Source organism: Lepisma saccharinum, chromosome 18 (genome assembly GCF_977018435.1).
Source record: "Lepisma saccharinum chromosome 18, izLepSacc3.1, whole genome shotgun sequence".
Taxonomy (NCBI): domain Eukaryota; kingdom Metazoa; phylum Arthropoda; class Insecta; order Zygentoma; family Lepismatidae; genus Lepisma; species Lepisma saccharinum.
In genome coordinates this window covers 34,460,960-34,482,867 of record NC_139246.1, presented here as the reverse complement: position 1 = coordinate 34,482,867, position 21,908 = coordinate 34,460,960, and the positions used below count along the sequence as shown (strand labels likewise).

Here is a 21,908-nt window from a genome sequence, read left to right as displayed (position 1 = left end):
GACCATGCGGATGAATTATGTGATGAATTTGATGAGGAAAACACAACGACACAACCATTGCTTGATCACTCGGCTAAGCTGGTTATTGTTATTAATAATCACCTTTGTCTAGCATTATTAGAATTCAACCAAAATAAAATTTTAACTTGTACATTCGTAAAAAAAATCTGTAATAATTGCTGTTAACCTTCACATTAAGATAAACTCCAAAGCAATGTTGTTCCATCTTCATGTTCAAACGTACCTGTAAAATTCCTTAGCTACCAGTATGTAGTCCGAGTAGAGCCCTCTGTAGGTGTTGGCGAAGTGAAAGAGCTGCTCTGCGTGTTCGATCAGCAGGGCAGAGTAGTCGGGATCTTTATTCCTGAAGGCAATCGCCGTGGCAGCCAAGGCTGACGATGTTTCCGCAGCCAGGTCACTGCCTGTGCAGAAATAAAGGACGATATTAATGGTGACGTCATCAACAGACAGCTGAGCAAGATTGAGTCCAAACAAACTCCTCATGTGTTTCTGTCTATGCCATAGCATTGGAAAATCCGTCGCCAGGGGTAAGTTTTAAAATTGTGACAGCGGTCGTTAAAAAAAAAAACATGATGTGTATCGTACATCAATGTAAATAATAGGCGATTTCGAAGAATACGTATACATAATTCCACATTTCTGAAGATAGGGTAAGGACGGGGCAAACGGACACCCTAAAGCACAATTTTCAAAATAACTTTGAAACATTTTATTGAAACATGAAAATAACTGTTGGCGTAGAAGGTGTGAACGTTCAGTTAACACATGATAGCACATCCTATGCAAAAAAAAAATATATTTGTCTCAAAATAGTATGATCAATCCCCGGATGCGGCAGATAGACATGATAATTTTTGATCTATCATCACTCTCACAATAACAACACACAAATTATGGGTCATTTCCGTTTGCAACACAATTTACATGGAACCAAGGAGAGCACCCAATTTTGTCCCTGCCTGTACATATCTTTGCGTACACGGCACTCATAACGTGTGCTGCGTTTAAACTTCTTTGATTTTTTAGCTGCAGCTTTCAGTGTTTTGTCCTTGAGGCAAGCGATGAAGGAATGATCCGTCAATACATGTGATTGCAAAGTTTTGCGTTTCCTGCTGCTGGTCTCAGAAGTTTAGGGCAAAAGGTTGAGCTCCTCAAAACGAGATGACACATCAGCTCTGATGATCGCTTATCTTCAACATGGACAGTCGCAGGAACAAAGACATGCAAACACGCGTAGTGGATTAAAGAGATATATTATACAAGCATTTACAGCATTCCCCACAGTGGCTGCACGATTCCACGCTTCAGCAAGAATGCCACCAAAGACCACTTTATTGATGCCTTTTCCCGCATTTCCCGCATGTAACCTCTACAGCCATCATTGTAAAATGTTTTTAGTGGGCCGGAGAAAGACACATCCAGAAGCTGAAGCTTATGTGTGCTGTTGTGGTAAGCACAGAAGGTGAACATCGTTGGCGACTGCCTTCTCCAAGGTTGGAGGATCTGAACAGTATGATCCATGCCCATCGAGAATTAGAACTATAGGACCAGAGGGGTTCGTATCAATGAAATGGCCCATGAAGTTGGCAAATTGTTCCCACTGCATATACCGACTGTCTGTCCGTTGTTCTTTCTCGATGTCTCGCCATCCTGTATCTGTAAAGAAATCACTGCCTTCACTTCACTTCAAATCACAACTTCGGCGGAGCCATAGTAATCTATGCAATCCTTGTGTTCGCAACACATTTTCTTAGTATTCAGGATTTTGCATGTACATTTTATGCTTACCTGATCAGGTTTTTATGCTGGATTGGCGTTTCTTCTTTACGATTTCTTCCGATGCTCGCAATCGTTTAGGTTCGGACACAAGTCCAACTGCTGCACTGTTGCTAACTTCAAACCGAAAATATCCGTACTTTTCTTAGATTGATTGAATTAAATTGAATTAAATTGTTGTTTTAAGTCCACTTTATGCACAGAAAGGCTAATCGGGACTGGACCTACAGTTTAAAGTGGGATCCGAAGCACTGTGCCATGTGCCTCCACCGGGTATCGAACCCGGGACCTCTTGATTACAAGGCGACGGCGCTACCACTGTGCAATCCGAGAGGCCTATACTTTTCTTACAGTATGTTCGTCTGCCCCCCCTGCCTCCGCAAGTTCCTACTTGCCCCGTCCTTATCCTAAGGTAAAGAATAAATTAAGTAAGGAAATCATACATTTTTGAAGAAAATGAAGCCATTCTGTTTCCGCTACCGCGATGGCTAATGGGAGTCGAGCAGCCTCACGTGACTATTCCGGGCAGGACTAGGATCATTCCCTTTGTTCGAATTCTTACTCAATTTATTCTTTAACTTATCCTCTGCAAGGTATGATAAATATAAAGACACATTCTCCGGTATCTCATATTTACATTGATGTACGCCGGATTTTGTTTTATGACTGCTGTCAAAATTTTAGAATTTGCTCCTTCTGATGAATTTTCAATGCAATCTCAAACTACAACCAGCGGGCCACTTCGGGCCCACCATAGTATTGTATATAGGCCGCCTAAGTATTTATTTTATTTTGGGACATTAACTTTAGTGTAAATATAATGTAATATGGCGTAAATGAAATGGAAATCGGTTGAGAAATAACCGAGTAACAAGCGATTTAAAAATTGGAAATCCACCATTTTGAATTGTAACGTCCATGATAAAGTAAATACTTTTCTCTTACTAAATCAGCATCGACGTTACACAACGTAATAAATTCCCTCACTTAATTTCCCTCAACGCCCATCATATTTTCTCGTTCGAAATCTCGACTTGTTTTTAAACTTCTACGTAGCCATGTACGTCAGGAAGAGCGGAACCCTCCATTGCCAGCTATGCTTACGAATGTTAATTTCAAGTTTTTTACAGGTTGTGTGTTGGGAAGAATGTTGTAACAATGAAGAATGAATTCGTAACACGTTGTGAGTTGCTTTTATGCAATAAAATTCATTCACTGTTATTAAATTAATGGAAAGTCAGGCATGCCATTGCGTACCATGTAAAGTGTCGATTATCTTTACAGAAAGTAAGCGGAAACATTACAATTAGCAGGCTAAACGAACCACTGCTTTAATGCAATATAAACAAGGGTGTATTTAGGGTCGTCCAGGGGGTTTGGACCCCTCGAAAAAACTTAACAACTACTAAAAATAATGAAAATGTGCTTCTTTACTACTTGTTTATTTATTTCCACCGAACTTACTATTTATAATAATGTGCATAAAATATTATTCACTAACTTTACTTTTCGTTAATTGGATCTAACATAGTTTCTTTGCTTTTCAATAAATATTCCATTATGCATCTTTTTTAAAAATATTGCATTATTTTTTTTGTTCCTTGCCAGAAAAGTTGTTTTAACATAAATTTTGTCGGTCTTAACTAAGCACAAGCTAGATAATGGATACAAGCTGTTTTATCTCTATTCTTAAAATTATTCTTATTATCTATTCATGTAATAATAACAATGCAATATTAATGTATTTACACATAATTATGAATATACCAGATATACCTATCAATTATATTAACGTATAACTTTAAACATTATTGTTATCATTATTATTTCTGAATCACTTGGGTCAGAGCTTCAGCCTCTGAAATATATTTCTGGACACGTGCCTGAACATAAAATATTCCATTCAGTTTGCTTAATTTCTTAATAAATAATAATAGAGAATGTAATGTTAACAGGTTTTGTACATCTAAAATTCTTTGAAACTGCACAAAAACCATGTTAATTGGATATTTTCCAAAGAAAATAACCTCCCTTGCCTTTTTTAAATACGTTTTGACAGACAATTTCAGGGGTTTTTCAAACTGCGGAGCAACTATGAAAAATGTTGTCACATTTATTCCCCTTAAGAAATAAATTGTTTTACAAGTTAACCGACTAATCCAGGAGCTATCAAACATCGTAGCAGTTACAAAATAAATATGTTGCCATGAAATAATGCCATGCCATGAATTAAAGGAAATACTTGTATTCCTTACCTCTTTCTATAATAAGTTTTCAAACTGTGTTGAGACTACACACAAAAAACCTCGATCTCAAGTGTAGTATGTTGGTAAATGATAATACTTCCATAACATATACGTGGTTTATCCCCAGAAGCAGCAACTTGATACAAATATTTGGAAGATTTACAATATTTTTTTACGCATAATGTATATACTTCTTGAGGAATTAAGGGGGAAGGGCAGAAAGTGCCTCACCCTCCTAACTCAGCGCCTATGCTTGTCCCACAAATAACGAAACACGAACTGGCTTCCTTTTACATATTTCTAGTAACATATACATAAAATAGTTACGTATTTCACAGTAGAAATGTAGGTACACAATTAATAAATACATATATATGAAAGAAAACATCCGACCCTGGCTTTCCCAGGGTTATACAGTTATATGCACTGAAGAAATAACGATATTTACGGCTATCATGCATACAGCCGACGGTTTCTTGCTGTACACGGAGACCTCCTCCGTGGCTTCACTTGTCCGCAGCGAGTCAGCTATGTAGCTATTTAGTATACCATTAGAGTGCGCGTCAAATCTCCTGCATATGGCGATAGCCAATAGCAGCGCACTGCAGCGGTGCCATGTCGAAATCTCACACGGAAAAGAGAGAGCGTGGTTGAGCGAAACGTCTTGTCACGGAACTAGGCAACGCCGCACGTCTGTGATTCGCTAGTGCTGTTCAGCCATTTGCAGGAGATTTGACGCGCACTATAGTTCCCTCTACTCCTCTATACGATCTCGGAACGGGATAGCAACACTGCATTTGATACCACGAGCTACCCTTCTCTTTTCTTTGCAAACAGCGGCAAACAGGCACACGGCGACTTGTGCGAAACGAACGTATCTCGGCGGCAGGTGCTGGTAAAACGAAGCCGATGGGGCCTCGAAACGTTTGATATTTTGAAGAAGATAGTGTCCAGTGAATGAAATTAATTGCATTGCAGATTTATTTGGGTGTGCACTTGCGAATAAGCCGAAGCCGGTACTGCCTAGATAAGTAAGTAAATTTCTACGATCCTACAGCGACGGAATTTTCGAAGTGGAAACTTGGCCTCGGAACCAGTTTCTTGAGCAGACATGCATGCAGGTGGTTTCGTCAGCCCTTTCTCCTGAATGGGTGCTGACCCAGTTGTTCCAACCCCTGCACGCTGTTGTCAGAAGGACGAAACGAGGAAGTAACATCGTGATTTGACTAGCCCAATTTTCCCGATGTGGAACTTAGCAGGGTACGACTAGAAACTAATGCAAACGAACAAAATAATTTCAGTGTTACATGTGTACAGAGTCCCTTATTAAATATTCTCGCGTGCTTACCTAGAAAACTACGTACTCTACCCAACATACAGTGCAAAAGGCTTAACGTGGCACGGCTCCCGCCAAAAACCTTCTCTGTCGTTCTGCATGACGTTGTTGCCACTGATTTCGGCGCAAGCGAGCAAACGTAGCGACAGGCCGGGCTCTAATTTAGGGGTGCAAGCACAGATGGATCCACCACCAGACCATTCACGTCCTTGACAACGTGGCAACAAAGGACACGCGAAGGAAGCGGTGACCACTGGTAGGCGGAGGACAAATCACGTGCTGTCTCTAAGGCTTCTGCCAATGGTTGAAAGCACTCATGTGACGCACGGGAAAGTCTGCTAGCAGAAGGAAATCTATGGTTTGGCGCGAACTGTGCCAGGTTAAACCTTCTGCACTGTAAGTGCATTTGTAATCAAACGGACAAAAATCGCACTGATCATGTGTATAGCGATATTTTCACTATATTTTCTTGACATGCTGACGAATAAGAATTACAAAAGATAAAGTTACTTATTGTAAATTAGGAAGCCGACAAAATTCCTTCAATCCTTTTACAACTCTCAATTTGCATTTTAAACTGTTCCAGCTAATGAGCATATAAATCCTTAAGATACAATATGAAAGATTAACTTGACAGAATCGTTATGGTCCCTATCAGTTCTCCACTTGTCGTTTTAACTTTGTATGTTCAGTATCCAAAATGGCAAAGAATAACTTGATATAATCATGGAAGTGTAGTTTTGGCATAGAGTAAAAACCAGAGTACGAATTATAATTGTCAAAATATCTATACATTTTAAGCATAAGAAGTAAGTTGCAATCTGGTGATATAGTTTATATAATTGGGGTGGTGTGGTTTTGGTCTGAACGACGTTGCCTTATGGGATGTTTCATATGTTCAGTAAACTTAAAGAACTCACGTTGCAAGTTCAATTTTGTATTACGGTGTATTCCAGTTCGGTCGCCGTTTTAAAAATATAGTTTATGGGCCTGGCTACACACTACATACTACGACCGGGAAGAACCGCGTACAGAATCCAATATGGCAGCTATAGATTGTCCAGCGAAAAGAATAGACTGTTGCTTCAAATGGGCTTTTACTTTCCCTACATCCTCCCTCTTTTTAAATATTGTTTTCACTACTGAGCGCAAAGGTGAACACACTTGCTTTTCTTTCGAATGTAAAACGCTATTCTGGAACTGGTTAAGCTTTCAGACCAGCAAAAGTTCCTTCCAGCAGCGCGTGTTTTTAATTTTGTTTCTGCAGGGGCACGTGAACGGAGGGGAACGGCGAGCCCAGCGTTGTCGACTGCTTTCCACCCCACCCCCTCAGCCAGTACTGCGGTAGACAAAATTTCTCGGAAGGAGAGGGTGACTGACCGTTGGTTTCGACGAGGAATGACTGTGGCGGATCTGTGCGTTGTGTTGTGTTGTGATGTAAAAAAACCGTTGGTTTTAATACTGAAATATGAGCGAAAGTAGTGTAAAGAAGAGAAGGCGTGGTGAGGTTCTCAAAAGTAAAGAAAGACAAATAGTAATGAATATTTTTGTTTATTTAAAACAGAAAAATCCGGATCGCAGTGTAAGTTGGTTAGCCAGCGAGACGGCGAAAGCAACTGGAGTTTCTCGGGCTACTGTGTATAAAATTCGGGACGAGGTTTCTCAAGGTCCTCTTGAAACACCAGGTAAGAAACGACCCAGGAAAAGATCGCCAATTACAAGTAGAAATGTAAAATATAATGATTTTGTCAGAAGTGCTGTGCGACGTAAAGTTCACGAATTCTTTTTTAAAAACAAACCCCCAACACTTAATTCTGTTCTTGTTGCTGTTAATTCTGACTCCACATTACCGAATTTTAAAAGATCAACGTTTCATGTCTTTCTCAAAGAACTTGGCTTTTCGTATGAGAAAAGGGGCAACAAATCCATGTTAATGGAAAGAGAAGATTTAATTTCTCTTCGCCATAAATATTTAAGAGAGATTAGGAAGTTTGGGCGTGAAAATAGAAATATTGTTTACACTGACGAATCCTGGGTAAACACCGGAACCTCAGTCAATTATGAATGGAAAGACAAGACAATTACAACTGCAAAACAAGCGTTTCTGGCAGGTCTTTCCACTGGTTTAAAAAATCCAACATCTCGCGGAGCGCGATACGCTTTAGTGCTTGCGGGTAACGAACGCGGTTTTCTGCAAAACGCTCAACTTGTGTTTCAGTGCAAAAAGAATACAGCAGATGCCCATGATGAAATGGATGGAGAAACGTATGAGATGTATTTTCGGGAACAGTTGCTCCCCAATCTCTCTCCGGGATCTGTTATTGTTGTTGACAATGCCTCTTATCATAGCCGCAAGCAAGAGCCAATGCCGACAACCTCGTGGAAGAAGAATTATTTAAGAGAATGGTTGAAATCTCATGGCATTCGTTATGATGACGACATGTTACGGAGAGATCTTCTGGAACTTACAAATATTCATAAAATTAAGTACGATAAGTATAAGATCGATGAGATGGCAAAACACATGGGCATACGGTGCTTCGTTTGCCCCATATCATTGCGAACTGAACCCGATTGAACTTGTGTGGTCACAGGTTAAGCATTATGTGCGGTGTAACAACACTACATTCAAAACTAAAGACATTGAAAATTTAATCACTGAATCATTTAAGACAGTAACAGTTGAAAACTGGCAAAATTACGTAAAACATGTCATGGACATAGAGAAGGAAATGTGGAATGCAGATGAATTGCAGGATGACGTTGATCAGATAATAATACACTTGGGTGAAGATTCCAGCGAGAGTGATGATCTGACAGAAGAAAATGATTCTGGTGATGATTCTGCAATGGAAGGAATTAACCCCCTGGAGTGACATGTGAGAGAAAAGTAAGTTCATTAAGAATTATTCTTTCAGTTTATGTAATTTTGTGAATTTGTTTCTTGCTTTTAATAATAGCTCACCGTGAACTTATTTCTTCAATTTGTACGTACCCGCGATTCAAGCGCCATGCACGTTTGTTTGGTCTTGTACTTTCACTGCCAGCAGGTCCATTACTCGCCCCTGCGGCAAGCGGCAACGCTGTTCTCATATACCCAACAGTCTATTCTTTTCGCTGGACAACCAATAGCGATCGAAAGCAAGTCATATGACCATTTGGGCCTCCCCGATGGCGCAGTGGTTGCGTCATCACCTTGCTACCTTGAACTCGAAGGGAATCAATGAACACGAAAAGCGGAACTAGCTCCTAGACTTGTCGGCAGTCTAATTGCCACAAGGTGACCCCGAGTTCGATCCCCTATGATCTCAGAGAGAAATTTTACAATTATGTTCCAGGTGAGTTCCAAGTCGCTGTCTCTCCTGTCCCAACTAACTGTGAAGCAGGGCCGCTCATAACGGCAGAGGAGGAGGAGGGAAATCGATCGGGGAAGTGCAGCGTTGCCAACCTTACAGTCCGGATCATATGTACGGAAATTTCATGTCATGTATGGACGAACGGTTCACACCTTGTCAATATTTTCACTTGCAGTTTTATCCCTAATATTTCCCAAAGATATTCTTAAACCAAGCGTACGGACTTGGGGACAAAAATACGGTCCGTTTGCCATGTGCGTACTGTTTCACCGTTTTCAAAAGTTTGCAACGCTGACAGAGAGAAGCAGGGAAAGTGGGTAACACCAGTCATCCATTACCCAATCCCGTTTCTCTCACTGTTCATTTATGGAGCCGTTTCGCGTTACTACTTGCGCAGAGACTTGTTCTCGTTCGCCTGGTCTACAGTTAGCTGGTACAGAGTTTAGTACTCACTTGAGTATCTCGGGGCCAGACCTGAGGGGGTAAGGTTGAGCGTGTTGCTGATCACATCCCTCGCACTATGTCCAGACCTCCTTGTAAGGAGACGTAAGATACAGAGCACAATTAAGAATGTTATACAAGAACAAGAAACCCTCACTATACTTCCCTGGGTGTTCAGCGTCGATCTTGTAAGCAGGTCTGGGCATGTTCATATCCTCAGCCCTGCCCCAGTAGTTGTGGTCCAAATTTGCATTTCCAACCTGGCCGTAAAACTCATTTGGCGCTGTGTGCGCTTTGAGGAAGTAGTCTGTGCCCCACTTCAGTGCCTCCAGACAATACTCTAACTGACCTGGAAATTATATATATATATATATATATATATATATATATATATATATATATAAAGAAACATGTAAATTAATTAGTGGCGTGCCAGTAATTTTGTGAGGGAGTTATGACGATTAGGGCGGTTATACATATCTTTTTAAAGCTCGCTTCTATGTTTTGTAATATTTTCCTTAATTTATAATCATTTAAATCTATAATGTTATTACTCCCCAAAGCCACAAAGTTACGCCACTGGAAATAATCATAGTTTAACATAATTTATTTAATAATGTTTAATTTAATTTATGTTTCAAAAAATATATTCTCAAGACAATTGTGTCACGTGCCAGTTCCGACGACACAATGAAAAATGCAAGGAACAAATGTTCCCCGAAAGCGACGATAGATGGCAGCACGCCATATAAAGAAGAGCAGAGTTCATTGTAGAAACTAGGAGCGGAGAAGAGCGATTATATATATTATAGTAAATGAAAAATATATAAAGGAAGAGTATAAAAATTATAGGAGAAAATAAAATTTGTAAATAGCCATTTAAGATAAATAAGAATATGCTCATATATGAAACAATTATGAAAGTTAATAAGTGAGCAAATGAATTCAGAAATGTATCTCTCTCCTTTTTGATCCTAGTGATCAAAATTTGATTTAATACCTCTGACGAGGAGAAAATCGTCAGCTTTTGTATTTGTCCGTCCCTCGGTAGCGCTGTGTCAAACTAGACGCCCCGAAGCACTTACGGTTGCGCTTCTTATTAGACGCACTGGGCCATAGGCAGCGTTTGCTGTTAGCGATCCTGGGCTATTCCCCTTTTGGTCGTTACATAGGAGGTGGCGCTATTGTCAGTTTAGACGCCCCTAATCTTTCGATAAATATAGCTTGTGTTGTTTATATAATGCCAAAGAAATTGAGCGCATATATGTAATAAATAAGATTACGCTTTAAAAGGAAAGACAATAAATTAGAAGAAAGAAAAGAAGAAGAAGTATTTTCCAAAAATAGAATGAAGAAAAGAAGAAGAAGTATTTTCCAAAAATAGAAGAAAGAAGAATAAGCCTTCTCCAAAATTACACTCATGTCCAAAATTAAAGCAACAAACAGGAAAATGAGGAAAAGAGACACAAAGCGTACGTAGGCACATTATAATGTCAACTGTAAGACATATTACAGCAAAAGAAAACAAAAGTACACGTCTCATAAGAATAAGAACCAAAAAAAAAAAAATGAAAAATGTAGGACTTTTGCCATATGAACCAAAAAATCCCCCATGAGGAAAAAACAACAAACGTCTCTCAGTACGGTGTATGACCACCTCTAACAGCAATGCAAGCCTCACAGCGATGTTGCATACTGCGGATCATGTTCACAAGCAGATCCTGTGGCAGTAACTCCCATTCTTCTTGTAATGCACGCCGTAACTCCACTAGGGTGTCTGGGGGAGGCTGGCGTGATGCAATCTGTCTCCCCAGAGCATCCCAAACATGCTCTATGGGATTGAGGTCTGGAGACGAAGAGGGCCATTCCATACGCTGAATATCCTCACCTTCCAAGAAAGAGTCCACAAGTTGAGCACGATGGGGTCGAGCATTGTCGTCCATGAAAATGAACCCTGGGCCAACAGGACCTCGAAACAACCTGACACAAGGTGCCAATATCTCATCGCGGTATCTCCTGCCGATTAAACCTTGCCCACGTGCCCGAACAATTTCTTGCAGCGGAGTTTTCGCAGCCATCATATTGCCCCCCATACCATAACACTGCCACCGCCATACTGATCCCGTTCACGAATGTTTTGGGGGGTAAATCGTGTTCCCTGTTCTCTCCAGATGTATACCCGTCGAGAATCACTTTGCAGACTGAATCGCGATTCATCCGTGAATAACACATTCGACCATTGTTCCTCAGTCCACGTGACATGCTCCCGACACCATGTCAGGCGGTTCCTTTTTTTCTCCCTGGTTAATGGGACACACATCGCTGGTCGCCTAGCGTAAATGCCACTTTGACGAAGCCTCCTGTAAACAGTTTGTCTCGAAATTACTGTTCCTGAGGCTGCATGGAGGTCTAATGCCAACTGCCTGCCTGTTCTCGTCCTGTACCTTCGTGCTCGGAGGGTAAGATAACGGTCTTCTCGTTGTGTTGTTGCCCTTGGCCGACCTTGCCCCGGGCTTCTGCTTACCCCTCCTGTGTCCATTAACTGCTGCCACAGTCGAGACACCACAGACCTGTTCACCTGCAACCACCTGGCAACCTCAGCTTGTGACTGTCCTGCTTCGAGTCTTCCAATGGCTCGACATCGAAGATCATCAGTCAAACGCCTCCTACCTTCCATGTTCGTGTGCTTCAGATGCACTGCACAACTTGGAACCTTCTACACAACTGACAGGCGTTACACACATGTCTCTATTTTTTGGCAGGTGGCGCTTTTTTCCTCCTGAAATCGGATTACTCGACCGTTAAGCCATCTCGTGCTACAAACACTGCACTACAACCGTTACAAACATTTTCCCTGTCATTTTGCAACATTTGGTGATTTCATCCCAACAGGAATGCCTTTTTCCTGTTTGTTGCTTTAATTTTGGACATGAGTGTAGAAAGAAGAAAAGAAGAAGAAGATTTCCTTTTCCCATAATTACGAGAAGAAAAGAAGAAGATTTCCTTTCAATTATACATATATTTATAAGAAGAATATAACCGATATAAATTTGGAATCAGCATATATATATATATTTCAATGTATATACAAGCTTCGCTATATATTTTCTATGTATTGTGTACAGTTTTCCGAATATAGATCCGCATTTAACTATATCCTCTTGGCTATAAAACGCTTTCTTATTTGGAATTCTCGAATAAAGAATCTATCCCCTGAGATTAAGATTTCTGTAGCCGTGGTAAATAACATTTAAGTACGTACCCCCAGGGTCGTGGCATAGTGGCGCCCATAACGTGGAGCCTTACCTTAACATACACCCAAGGGCGTTGCACTTGTCTCTAACTGTATACAATTTGTAACACCGCAACAACACATGTTACATGCATATCTCTATCCTGAACAAGAATCAACCAATTTTCATCGTACTCTTGTCCTACAGGTCTCTTGCTTTGTCGACCTCCGTGGACGTGGTGGAGTGGTTGTCACACCATACTATGACATCAGGTGTCCCGGGTTTGAATCAAGGCCTGGGAAACGGTATTATTTGTGTCTCTTTATCAATTTCATCATCATTCAATCTCATTGTCGAGATTAGACAAGAGTGGCCGAAAATTGATGTCAAAGTGTACCAGAGTGAAACCAAATCAAGACAATGCCATCTGGTTTACCATTAAATATTCTGGAATCTCTACTTCTCCAACGTGTGCTACATAGTCTGTACATTGACGTATTCTTGATAGGCTGTTATTCTACCATGACACCCACATTAACCGTGGATGGCACAAAAAATACCAAACTCAGTTGGTAACCCTGTCCGAAGGCAGGGCGCATGCGCACGAATCTCCCACACTTAGGCAACTGCGATGCTGATATTATACTGGTAGAATTTCCAGCTGGCAGCTGACCGTCATGAATATTTCTGGCTTTTTCTGTTCCCCAATTGTCATCAGGAGCGTGTGGCTCGATGGGTGTCAACAAACTCGATTGCGAAGTAGGGTAATATCGCCGTCCCGAAACAACGTTGCCAACCGCACTTATGTTTTTGCCAGTTGTATACGGATCTGTGGGGTGGTCGTTCGGGACACTTCATTGTGCAGAACCGCGTGCACCATTGCACCATTAACTCTCGTTGATTTCTGGTCCTGACGATATCGTTGTCGCAGAACTGTTTGGCAACATTGGTGGACACTCGCTTGTTTCGATCTGCCAACGGCGTTCGGTGATTTGTGACTCGAAAATGCCTGCTGTCAGTCTAAGAAAATTAACTCATCGCTGTTTCTCAGCCTCCAGCTGAAAAAGCGACCAGTATACCTCTCTCTCTCTCTCTCTCTCTCAGTCTGCCAAGGAACCTTGATTTGTTCAGACAAGATTCGTGACTCTGAAGGTGTTCATCCGAACATGTCCAATTCAGGAGACGTAGCAGACCATGTGATGATCCAATGAGGATCGTCATCACTCCGTAACCAAGCGACACAGCACAATACCGTGGATCAGGTAATGGATAGCCAATGGCAGTGTGTAGAGTCAGACATGAACTTTGCCAACCTTTTTAACAATATGACAAAATCGCTCCACAATGTAAAGACTGAGAAATTTAAAACTTACCTGCATGCTCGTATGCTTCCCAGTTCGAGATTAGACCCCAAGCAAGGACTGCCACAGTGTGAGCCATGGGGAACCCAAACTTTACATGGTCACCACCTGGAAGACCATAAAATACCTCTTAAAGCGAAACGCGATAATACCATATTATTCGTCGACTTTACTCACGATTAAATATTATTAAATTGGTATACACACGTGTTATTTATCTGCATCGATTGGTAATATTAACTGTTCTGGCATCCTCACAATTCGACCAATAGGATTCATGATTTATTCTACAGTGGTTTTTACGGGTGAGGTGGCCGTGGAGCTGCGGCTAGAGCACCAGGAAGTAGGAGCGCGTCTGCCGGCATTTAGACTCACAGCTCTGACCTTGGCACTGGACGCGCCAGTGCTTCAGTATTCAGATAACTGGTGTCCAGTTTCACGTGTTTGTGAAGTGGTTTGAATAAAGTAGTGTGGAAAACGACCCAAAAAACTGGTTCCTCAGACGGATAAGAAACATAGATGGCAGTGCGATCAATGTCGGTGCTAATTTTCTTATGAAAGTAATGCGGCTTTGTTAGTTTTTGGAATATATTATGTAGATTTGTTTGTCTTGAAAGGCGGTACGTGAATTGATGGAAACAGTTATATTTGTGGAGTGATTTGCAGTCACGAAATGACATTAATTTGGAAAGAAAAGTAAAATAAAATTAATAAATAAATAGCATGCGTAACACAAGAAGAAACATCGCAAAGTGATTCCGGACGTCAGGTGTTGGATTGTGTACTAGAGTTTTATTTTTCTATGTTATTAGAATATAAATAGTATCCTGAGAGATATTTCATACCGAGGCGACAAACCAAAACTGTCGCTTGGAAGCGAGCAGTCCGAAATCAATGCTGCCTTTCGAACCGTAGGGACACAAGCTCTGACTGCACCGTTTTCTCAAGGAGATTTTACACCAAATCGACACGCGACAAACGATACGAGGATTTCACACCAAAGTGACACGGGTCCTTCGGTCCAAGGCAACTTTCACACCAAAGCGACACATGTTGCTCGGAAACGAGCCAATCAAGAGCAACATTTCACATCGTAGCGGCATGACGGGAAGCACAGGCCAGCGTTCGGTTGGTGAAATCCTCAAGCGATAAGTGTCGCGTGCCCCTTGTCGCTTTGGTGCACAATCTCCCTAAAGCAAGACACTCATTGCATCGCGCATGCGCGAACAACAAACCACGGCAACATGTTGCAGGCTATTGAGGAAATGGCCCAGTTTGAGCGACGCACAAGCCACAAAGCGACACGTGTGACTTATCGTGTCGCCTAGATCTGTTGTTGTAATGTGCGGTTTTTCGTGTCGCCTATCTGTTGTTCGCACAATTAGCAGCGAACGTTTTCCAATAGACTGAAGGCACCATATCGCTTGTCACTTAGTTGGGAACTCCCCCTTTAGCGTGTCGCTTCGGTCTGAGCACCCTTCCTTTAAGGAGCTTTCCGAGCGAAGTAACAAGTAGCACGCGAATACGCCATATGAACGTGTCGTTTGCTGTTTGGACCCTCATGTGCAATGAATGCTATTTTACAGTCTGGAAGTGTGTGTCATTAGTGTGACAGTGTGAACATCCCGTGTCGCTTGTCTCATTGGTTTGAAAGTTTCCTTACACTCATGTCGATGGCACTAAGAAAGTTTTGTGGGGTTCCCCTTGTCGTTTCATGGAATCATCATTATCATCATCGCCGCGATTAGTTTAAAGCGGAAGAAAAGAGACAGTAAATATTCAAAATACAAATGCTTCAGTGTGTATATCTTTAAAAGAAATGATGATGATGATAATAATAATGAACCTAATTCATACACAAAAATTTAGTTACCAAGAGCATTCCACGCGTATTTTTTCTCCCGTATTATTAACGAAAGTATGTCGATAACAGGACGTGGTCGACTGTCTAGAATGTTCGTTAATATCTTCGCGACCACTGTACCAAATATCATAGCAATTATCACATTCATAGAAATGCTTCATGTAAAAGAATCAGACGTTGCAGCGAAAACTTAATTTACTTCCATTATAAGTAGACGAATACCAAGCACCGGGTTCAACACCAGCGCCTCTAGCGGATCATTTTCGAGTGGAACCAGCCAGAGCGCGGAGAACTGTGCCGTTTTCCACACTACGTTATTCAAGGCGCTGTAGTTAAGGTATTAACAAGCTTTTATATTGTCTTATTTTAGTTTACGTATTATTGGTGCTTTTCTACAGTCTAATAATTTCTGCTATGCGTACAATTTAAAACAAATACATTTTTATGTATACCCTTACATCATTACGAATTCTTGTAGGGAAGTTAGAATGCGTTTTGCAGCAGAATTCCCAGATGTTGCTGTTCCACACACAGAGAGTATTCGAAAACTTGTGAACAAATTTAGGGAAACAGGGTTTGTTCTTGATAAGAAGCGAAGGGTGAAACGACGTTTGCTTACCGAAGAGAAAGTAGACCACGTTGGAGCATGATTGGAGCATACACCTCAAAATTCCCTCCGGCGTTTCTATGAGCTACCAAACTTTAAAACCTGAAGCCATACATTAGAAAAATTGGAGGAAAATATCAGGACAGAAATTGAAGCAATTTCGGAAGGGAACTGATACGTGTTAGTGACAATTTCCTAAGAAGATGCAGTAAATGTGTGGATGCACAACATTTCCAACAACTCTTGTAACAAGGTACGTGCTCATTTTAATTGTAACTGTCAGTGTATTTGTACGAGCTAATTTCATTTCATAGCTAGCGTTACCGGTCACGCAGATGGTCCATCCAGTTTGCCGGCAGACGTGTCCTCACTGTCAGGCGCGCTAGCCACCGCTTCATGGACGACTTGACCGTGAAAGGCACTGTATAAGAGATTCTTTTGATCCCGCGACCTTCCATATGTTCATGCCTAATGCAGTACCATTGGCCAAAGATTTCTATATTATGAGCAAACATTTCAGTGGTGAATACATTCAGTAGCAATCCTTACTCTTACTTACCATTGAAATATCCTCCCGTGAGGTCTTCGCCATCCCTACCCCTGTCATCAAGGGCGGCGTCTCCTCTCCAGGGGATGCGATTGCCAGGGGGTAGCTCCCCAGACCTCTCCGCTTCGTAGAAAAGCAAGGACAATCCTAGAACTTCTGAATAGTTGTATCGCTCGACTAGAACAAGTTATATATGTGTGATGTAGTGATTATACAGGATTAGCCTTAAAGAAATAGACAGTTTAAACGCTTTATATATTGAAATTTGTTTGTTACATCAGAAAGCATTAAGTACTGTTGTAGTACAGAGAAGCAAATAATAAAGCGAGAAGTTAACCGCACGTTTCGAAGTAAAAAAATAGATTATTTGAAAAGCAAAATTAGTGAAATTGAAACAAAAAGCAAAAACAAAAATATCAGAGATGTATATAAAGGTGTAAATGAATTTAGAAAGTGTTTGATAAAAGATAAAGACGGTTATTTTTTTGCTGATCCAAGTGATATTTTAAATAGATGGAAGAACTACTTTAATGACCTCTAAAATGTCCATGTAGGAGATAAATCAGAAGTAAATGAAGTCCACACAGCAGAACCTTTAGTTCCAGAACCTAACTTGACTGAAATTAAAGATGCTATTAAAAGGCTAAAGAATAACAAAGCACCTGGCATTGATTTAATACCCTCTGAGTTAATTAAATATAGTGGAAATTCGTTAATATGTCAATTCATAAATTAATTTGTTTAATATGGAATAAAGAATAAATCCATCAACAGTGGAAAGAATCCATAATTGTTCCCGTGTTTAAAAAAGGTGATAAAATGAACTGCAATAATTACCGTGGAATCTCTCAACAACTAACTAACTAAATAACTCCCTAGCCTTCTTAAACCCGAAAGTTCATGGCTGCAGCAACACAGACCTTCCATCTTTCCCTATCTGGAGCAAGTTCTTTATACTCTTTTCCATCCCTACTGATTTCCCTTAGGTCCATCTCAACGTTGTCCCTCCATCTTCGTCTTGGCCTTCCTACAGGTCTCTTACCATCAGGTTTCCCAACAAGAGTTCTGTAAACTCCTCTTTCCTCTCCCATTCGTGCCACATGGCCTGCCCACCTAAGTCTTCTTGATTTAATTATTCTAATAATATCTGGACATGAATACAAATTATGAAGTTCTAAATTATGTAACCTTCTCCACTCACCTGTCTCCTCATCCCTTTTAGGTCCAAAGATTTTCCTAAGGATCTTATTTTCAAATACTCTCAATTTATGTTCCTCTTTCAATGTAAGGGACCAAGTTTCACATCCATATAATACTACAGGCAAAATTACTGTTTTGTATATTTTAACTTTTAGTTTCTTAGATATTAAACGAGAAGACAAAAGTTTATGAAGAGAGAAGTAACATGAATTTCCTGAATTAAGCCTACTTTTTATTTCTTCTTTAATATAATTTTCATTTGTTAATATTACTCCTAAGTATTTGAATTTGGAAACTGGTGCAAACGAGTTGTTATCAATAATTAGATTTTGATGATTACCTAACACTTGGTTTCGGCCTGTAAGCATATATTTAGTTTTCTCTTTGTTAACTTCCAAACCTATCTCTTTAGCAGTTTTGAAAAATATTTTAGCATTATTCTTAATTGTATTCACATCATCCCCCAGTAAGTCTACATCATCTGCATATGCTAACAACTGAGTCACACCATTTAATTTTAGTCCTTCTTTAGTTTCTTTTACCTTCCTAACAGCATATTCTAAGGCAAGGAATCTCTCAACAACATATAAAATATTATCTAACATTATTTTAACAAGACTAACCCCATATGCTAATGCAATTATAGGTGATTATCAATGTGGATTTAAACGTAACAGATCAACTACAGAACAAATTTTTCACATCAGACAGACACTTGAGAAAAAGTGGGAATACAATAAAAGTGTCCATCAGCAATTCATTGATTTCAAAGAAGGATATGATTCGGTCAAAAGAGATAAATTATATAATATATTAGTCGAGTTTGGATTACCTAAGAAGCTTGTTAATATGATAAAAGTATGCACAAGCGAAACAGAAAGTAAAATTCGTGTGGGTATTAATGTGTCTGACAAATTTGCAATTCATGATGGGTTAAAACAAGGAAATGCATTATCTCTATTGCTCTTTAATTTTGCCTTAGAATATGCTGTTAGGAAGGTAAAATAAAGTAACGAAGGACTAAAATTAAACGGTGTGACTCAGTTGTTAGCATATGCAAATGATGTAGAATTATTAGGGGATGATATAAATACAAGTACAATTAAGAATAATGCTAAAATATTTTTCAAAGCAGCTACAGAGATAGGTTTGGAAGTTAACAAAGAGAAAACTAAATATATGATTACAGGCCGAAACCAGGTGTTAGGTAATAATCAAAATCTAATTATTGATAATAACTCGTTTGAACCAGTTTCCAAATTCAAATACTTAGGAGTAATATTAACAAATGAAAATTATATTAAAGAGGAAATAAAAAGTAGGCTTAATTCAGGAAATGCATGTTACTTCTCTCTTCATAAACTTTTGTACTTAGGAATAATACTAACAAATAAAAATGATATTAAAGATGTAATAAAAAGCAGGCTTAATTCAGGAAATGCATGCTACTTTTCCAGTCATAAACTTTTGTCTTCTCGTTTAATATCTAACAAACTAAAAGTTAAAATATACAAAACAGTAATTTTGCCTGTAGTATTATATGGATGTGAAACTTGGTCACTTACATTGAAGGAGGAACATAAATTGAGAGTATTTGAAAATAAGATTCTTAGGAAAATCTTTGGACCTAAAAGGGATAAGGAGACAGGTGAGTGGAGAAGGTTACATAATTTTGAACTACATAATTTGTATTCATGTCATATATACATACACACATGCGCTACGACGCCAGGGGTCCTGGGTTCGAATCCCGGCCTGGGCAAGGATGTTTGTAAGTGTCCATTCATCAATTTCATCATATCATCACTCAACCTCATGTTCGCAAATTAGCCAAACGTGGTGCAAAAACGAAGTAAAATCATGCAAATCAATCAATCAATACACACATATATACGTATATACGTGACTTAGGTTTATTCTTCGAGATCGAGTAGAGCAGTTATCAATCGAGACGATGGCGAGAACGAGATGGGCATTTACAACTCGAGAAGAGATCGAGAATCATACAAACGTAATCAGCAATCTTACTCACACTAAAACATTTCTTACTTTTGATTCTTTCGATTACGAAATGATAGCGCGGAAAGCTCTAACGTTATTTCACAAGCACAACTCACTTTTACCTTCGAATGAACAAATTTAATACCTACCTGCTTTCTTAGTTCTTGCACCTTTAATACCTTCTGCACCACAGCTGTGTTTGTTCAAGTGCATCACGTTAGAAAACAGCACAAACAGAACCAACACAATCGCAATGGGTAAACAGTGCATTTCGCTGGTATCCGTTACCACTCCGAAATAGTACAACCTCTTAATGCACACTTATCTTAACTTGTGCTTATTGATTTGACTTACTCAGGTCTGATGTGATGATTGCATGCGTGGTGGAAAGTATTACTTCCGCTTGGAGCAGGAAGTATTTAATTCGGTAGACTTCTCGACTTTATTGACAAGTTGACACAAAAATTGATAACATCTGTGCCAAGTTGATGCTCATGAAATGCTAGTCGGTTAGCGACGATACCAAAGTACAGTAAAACCTCGTTAATCCGGACCCCGAGAAGTCGTACTTCGCTTAATCCGGACAGGCAAAAGACAAAGGGCAAAAAAAAAAAGCAGAATGAAAGGTTTTAAATGTGGCTAGAAGTCAAATGGGTACCGCTTATGTACGTCCTGCAGTGTATGTACAGTTTTGCTTTACAATTTATTGTACTGTATAGACCAATGCCCTTTACATACACCATAATAGTAGTGGTATTTATGATAGGGACAGGACCGGAAAGTATGAACTCCCCTCCAGCAGATTTGCTTACACTTAAAACAAGCTCAACATGGCTATATGAGCTTTTTGCTCTAGTGTGGAACCCTGCCTAATTCAAGATTTTTGTAAAAAATGCCCTCGGGAATTTCTCGGAAAGTATGACCCCCTCAGATTGATGAGGCTACACTTATAAAAGGCACTTCTGAGAGATTGTTGTCCATAAATTTGTTAAAAATATGCCCCTCTTGATATTTTTTTTTGGCCACACTTAAAACTAGGCCACCCACACCCACACATACACATACCCATACATATTTATTTCTGGTTTAAGTTCAATTGGATACCAGCTTCAATTTGTTTATCTAATATTAAAACAATGTAATTCTTCTAGAATTGCTCCGTGACCCTCTCATTTCTTACATCATAAACATATGATTTTTCCCCTATGAGAATAACACTACATATGGTGTCATCTGGTAATGCCTCATGGAATTCACAGATAATTTTAATGTTTGTCCTGTCATTCACCACAACTTGTTTTCTTTTTGAAGTGTTGATTACAAACATGGGTCTCTGTGCTTTGAATTCATCTGGTGTGTAATACATGTCAGTACTGCCAGTAGTGACCCTTTTGAAAGCCGAAAATGCCTCATATAATTTGAGGAAATCATCCTTGGAAATGTCTAAATTGTAATTTTCTCTAGGGAATACCTCATTTCTGCCATTTTTAAGATATATGTTCTTGATGTTGCAGTTATCAAATTTACTTGAATTTTTTTCCTGATTGTTGTGTCTCCCAGTCTGAAACAGTACCACCACAAAATCAGGCATGTCGTATTGTATGCTGGAGAATGAATTTGTAGCATCAAACTCATAATATGTGCCAGATGCGGGCTTCTGTACAGATTGATATGTATAAAATTGCAGAGGAATCTGTGGATTTTTTATTATATCTGCTTTGTATTTAAGAGCATAACTGGCCTCATATTCAACAACTGGAATTCTTAGCTCCATAGTCTGAATAATGCATTTGCCTGCATCTGGTAAGGTATTAGGCAGAGCTTCCCCTGTAGAGTTTAATGTGCTGTACCTCATCAAAGCATTATTATCATTGGCAGCTCTTCTAAATGTAATTCTTAAACCACCCTTCCACATAATA

The 21,908-nt window shown here is 39.7% G+C and overlaps 1 protein-coding gene across 1 annotated transcript in view; it reads right to left on the bottom strand.

Annotated features, from left to right (window-relative positions):
- Nucleotides 1-20,202, bottom strand: part of LOC146002208 (endoglucanase E-4-like) — a 34,341-nt gene extending 14,139 nt beyond the window's left edge. Inside the window, exons 1-5 of the mRNA XM_083139927.1 lie at nucleotides 20,139-20,202; nucleotides 16,801-16,965; nucleotides 13,783-13,878; nucleotides 9,339-9,525; nucleotides 245-418 (exon numbers count right to left, since the gene is read on the bottom strand). Of these exons, the coding sequence (XP_082996053.1) occupies nucleotides 245-418; nucleotides 9,339-9,525; nucleotides 13,783-13,878; nucleotides 16,801-16,965; nucleotides 20,139-20,202 (686 nt within the window). The remainder of the gene's footprint in view (nucleotides 1-244; nucleotides 419-9,338; nucleotides 9,526-13,782; nucleotides 13,879-16,800; nucleotides 16,966-20,138) is intronic.
- Nucleotides 20,203-21,908: the final 1,706 nt, after the last annotated feature.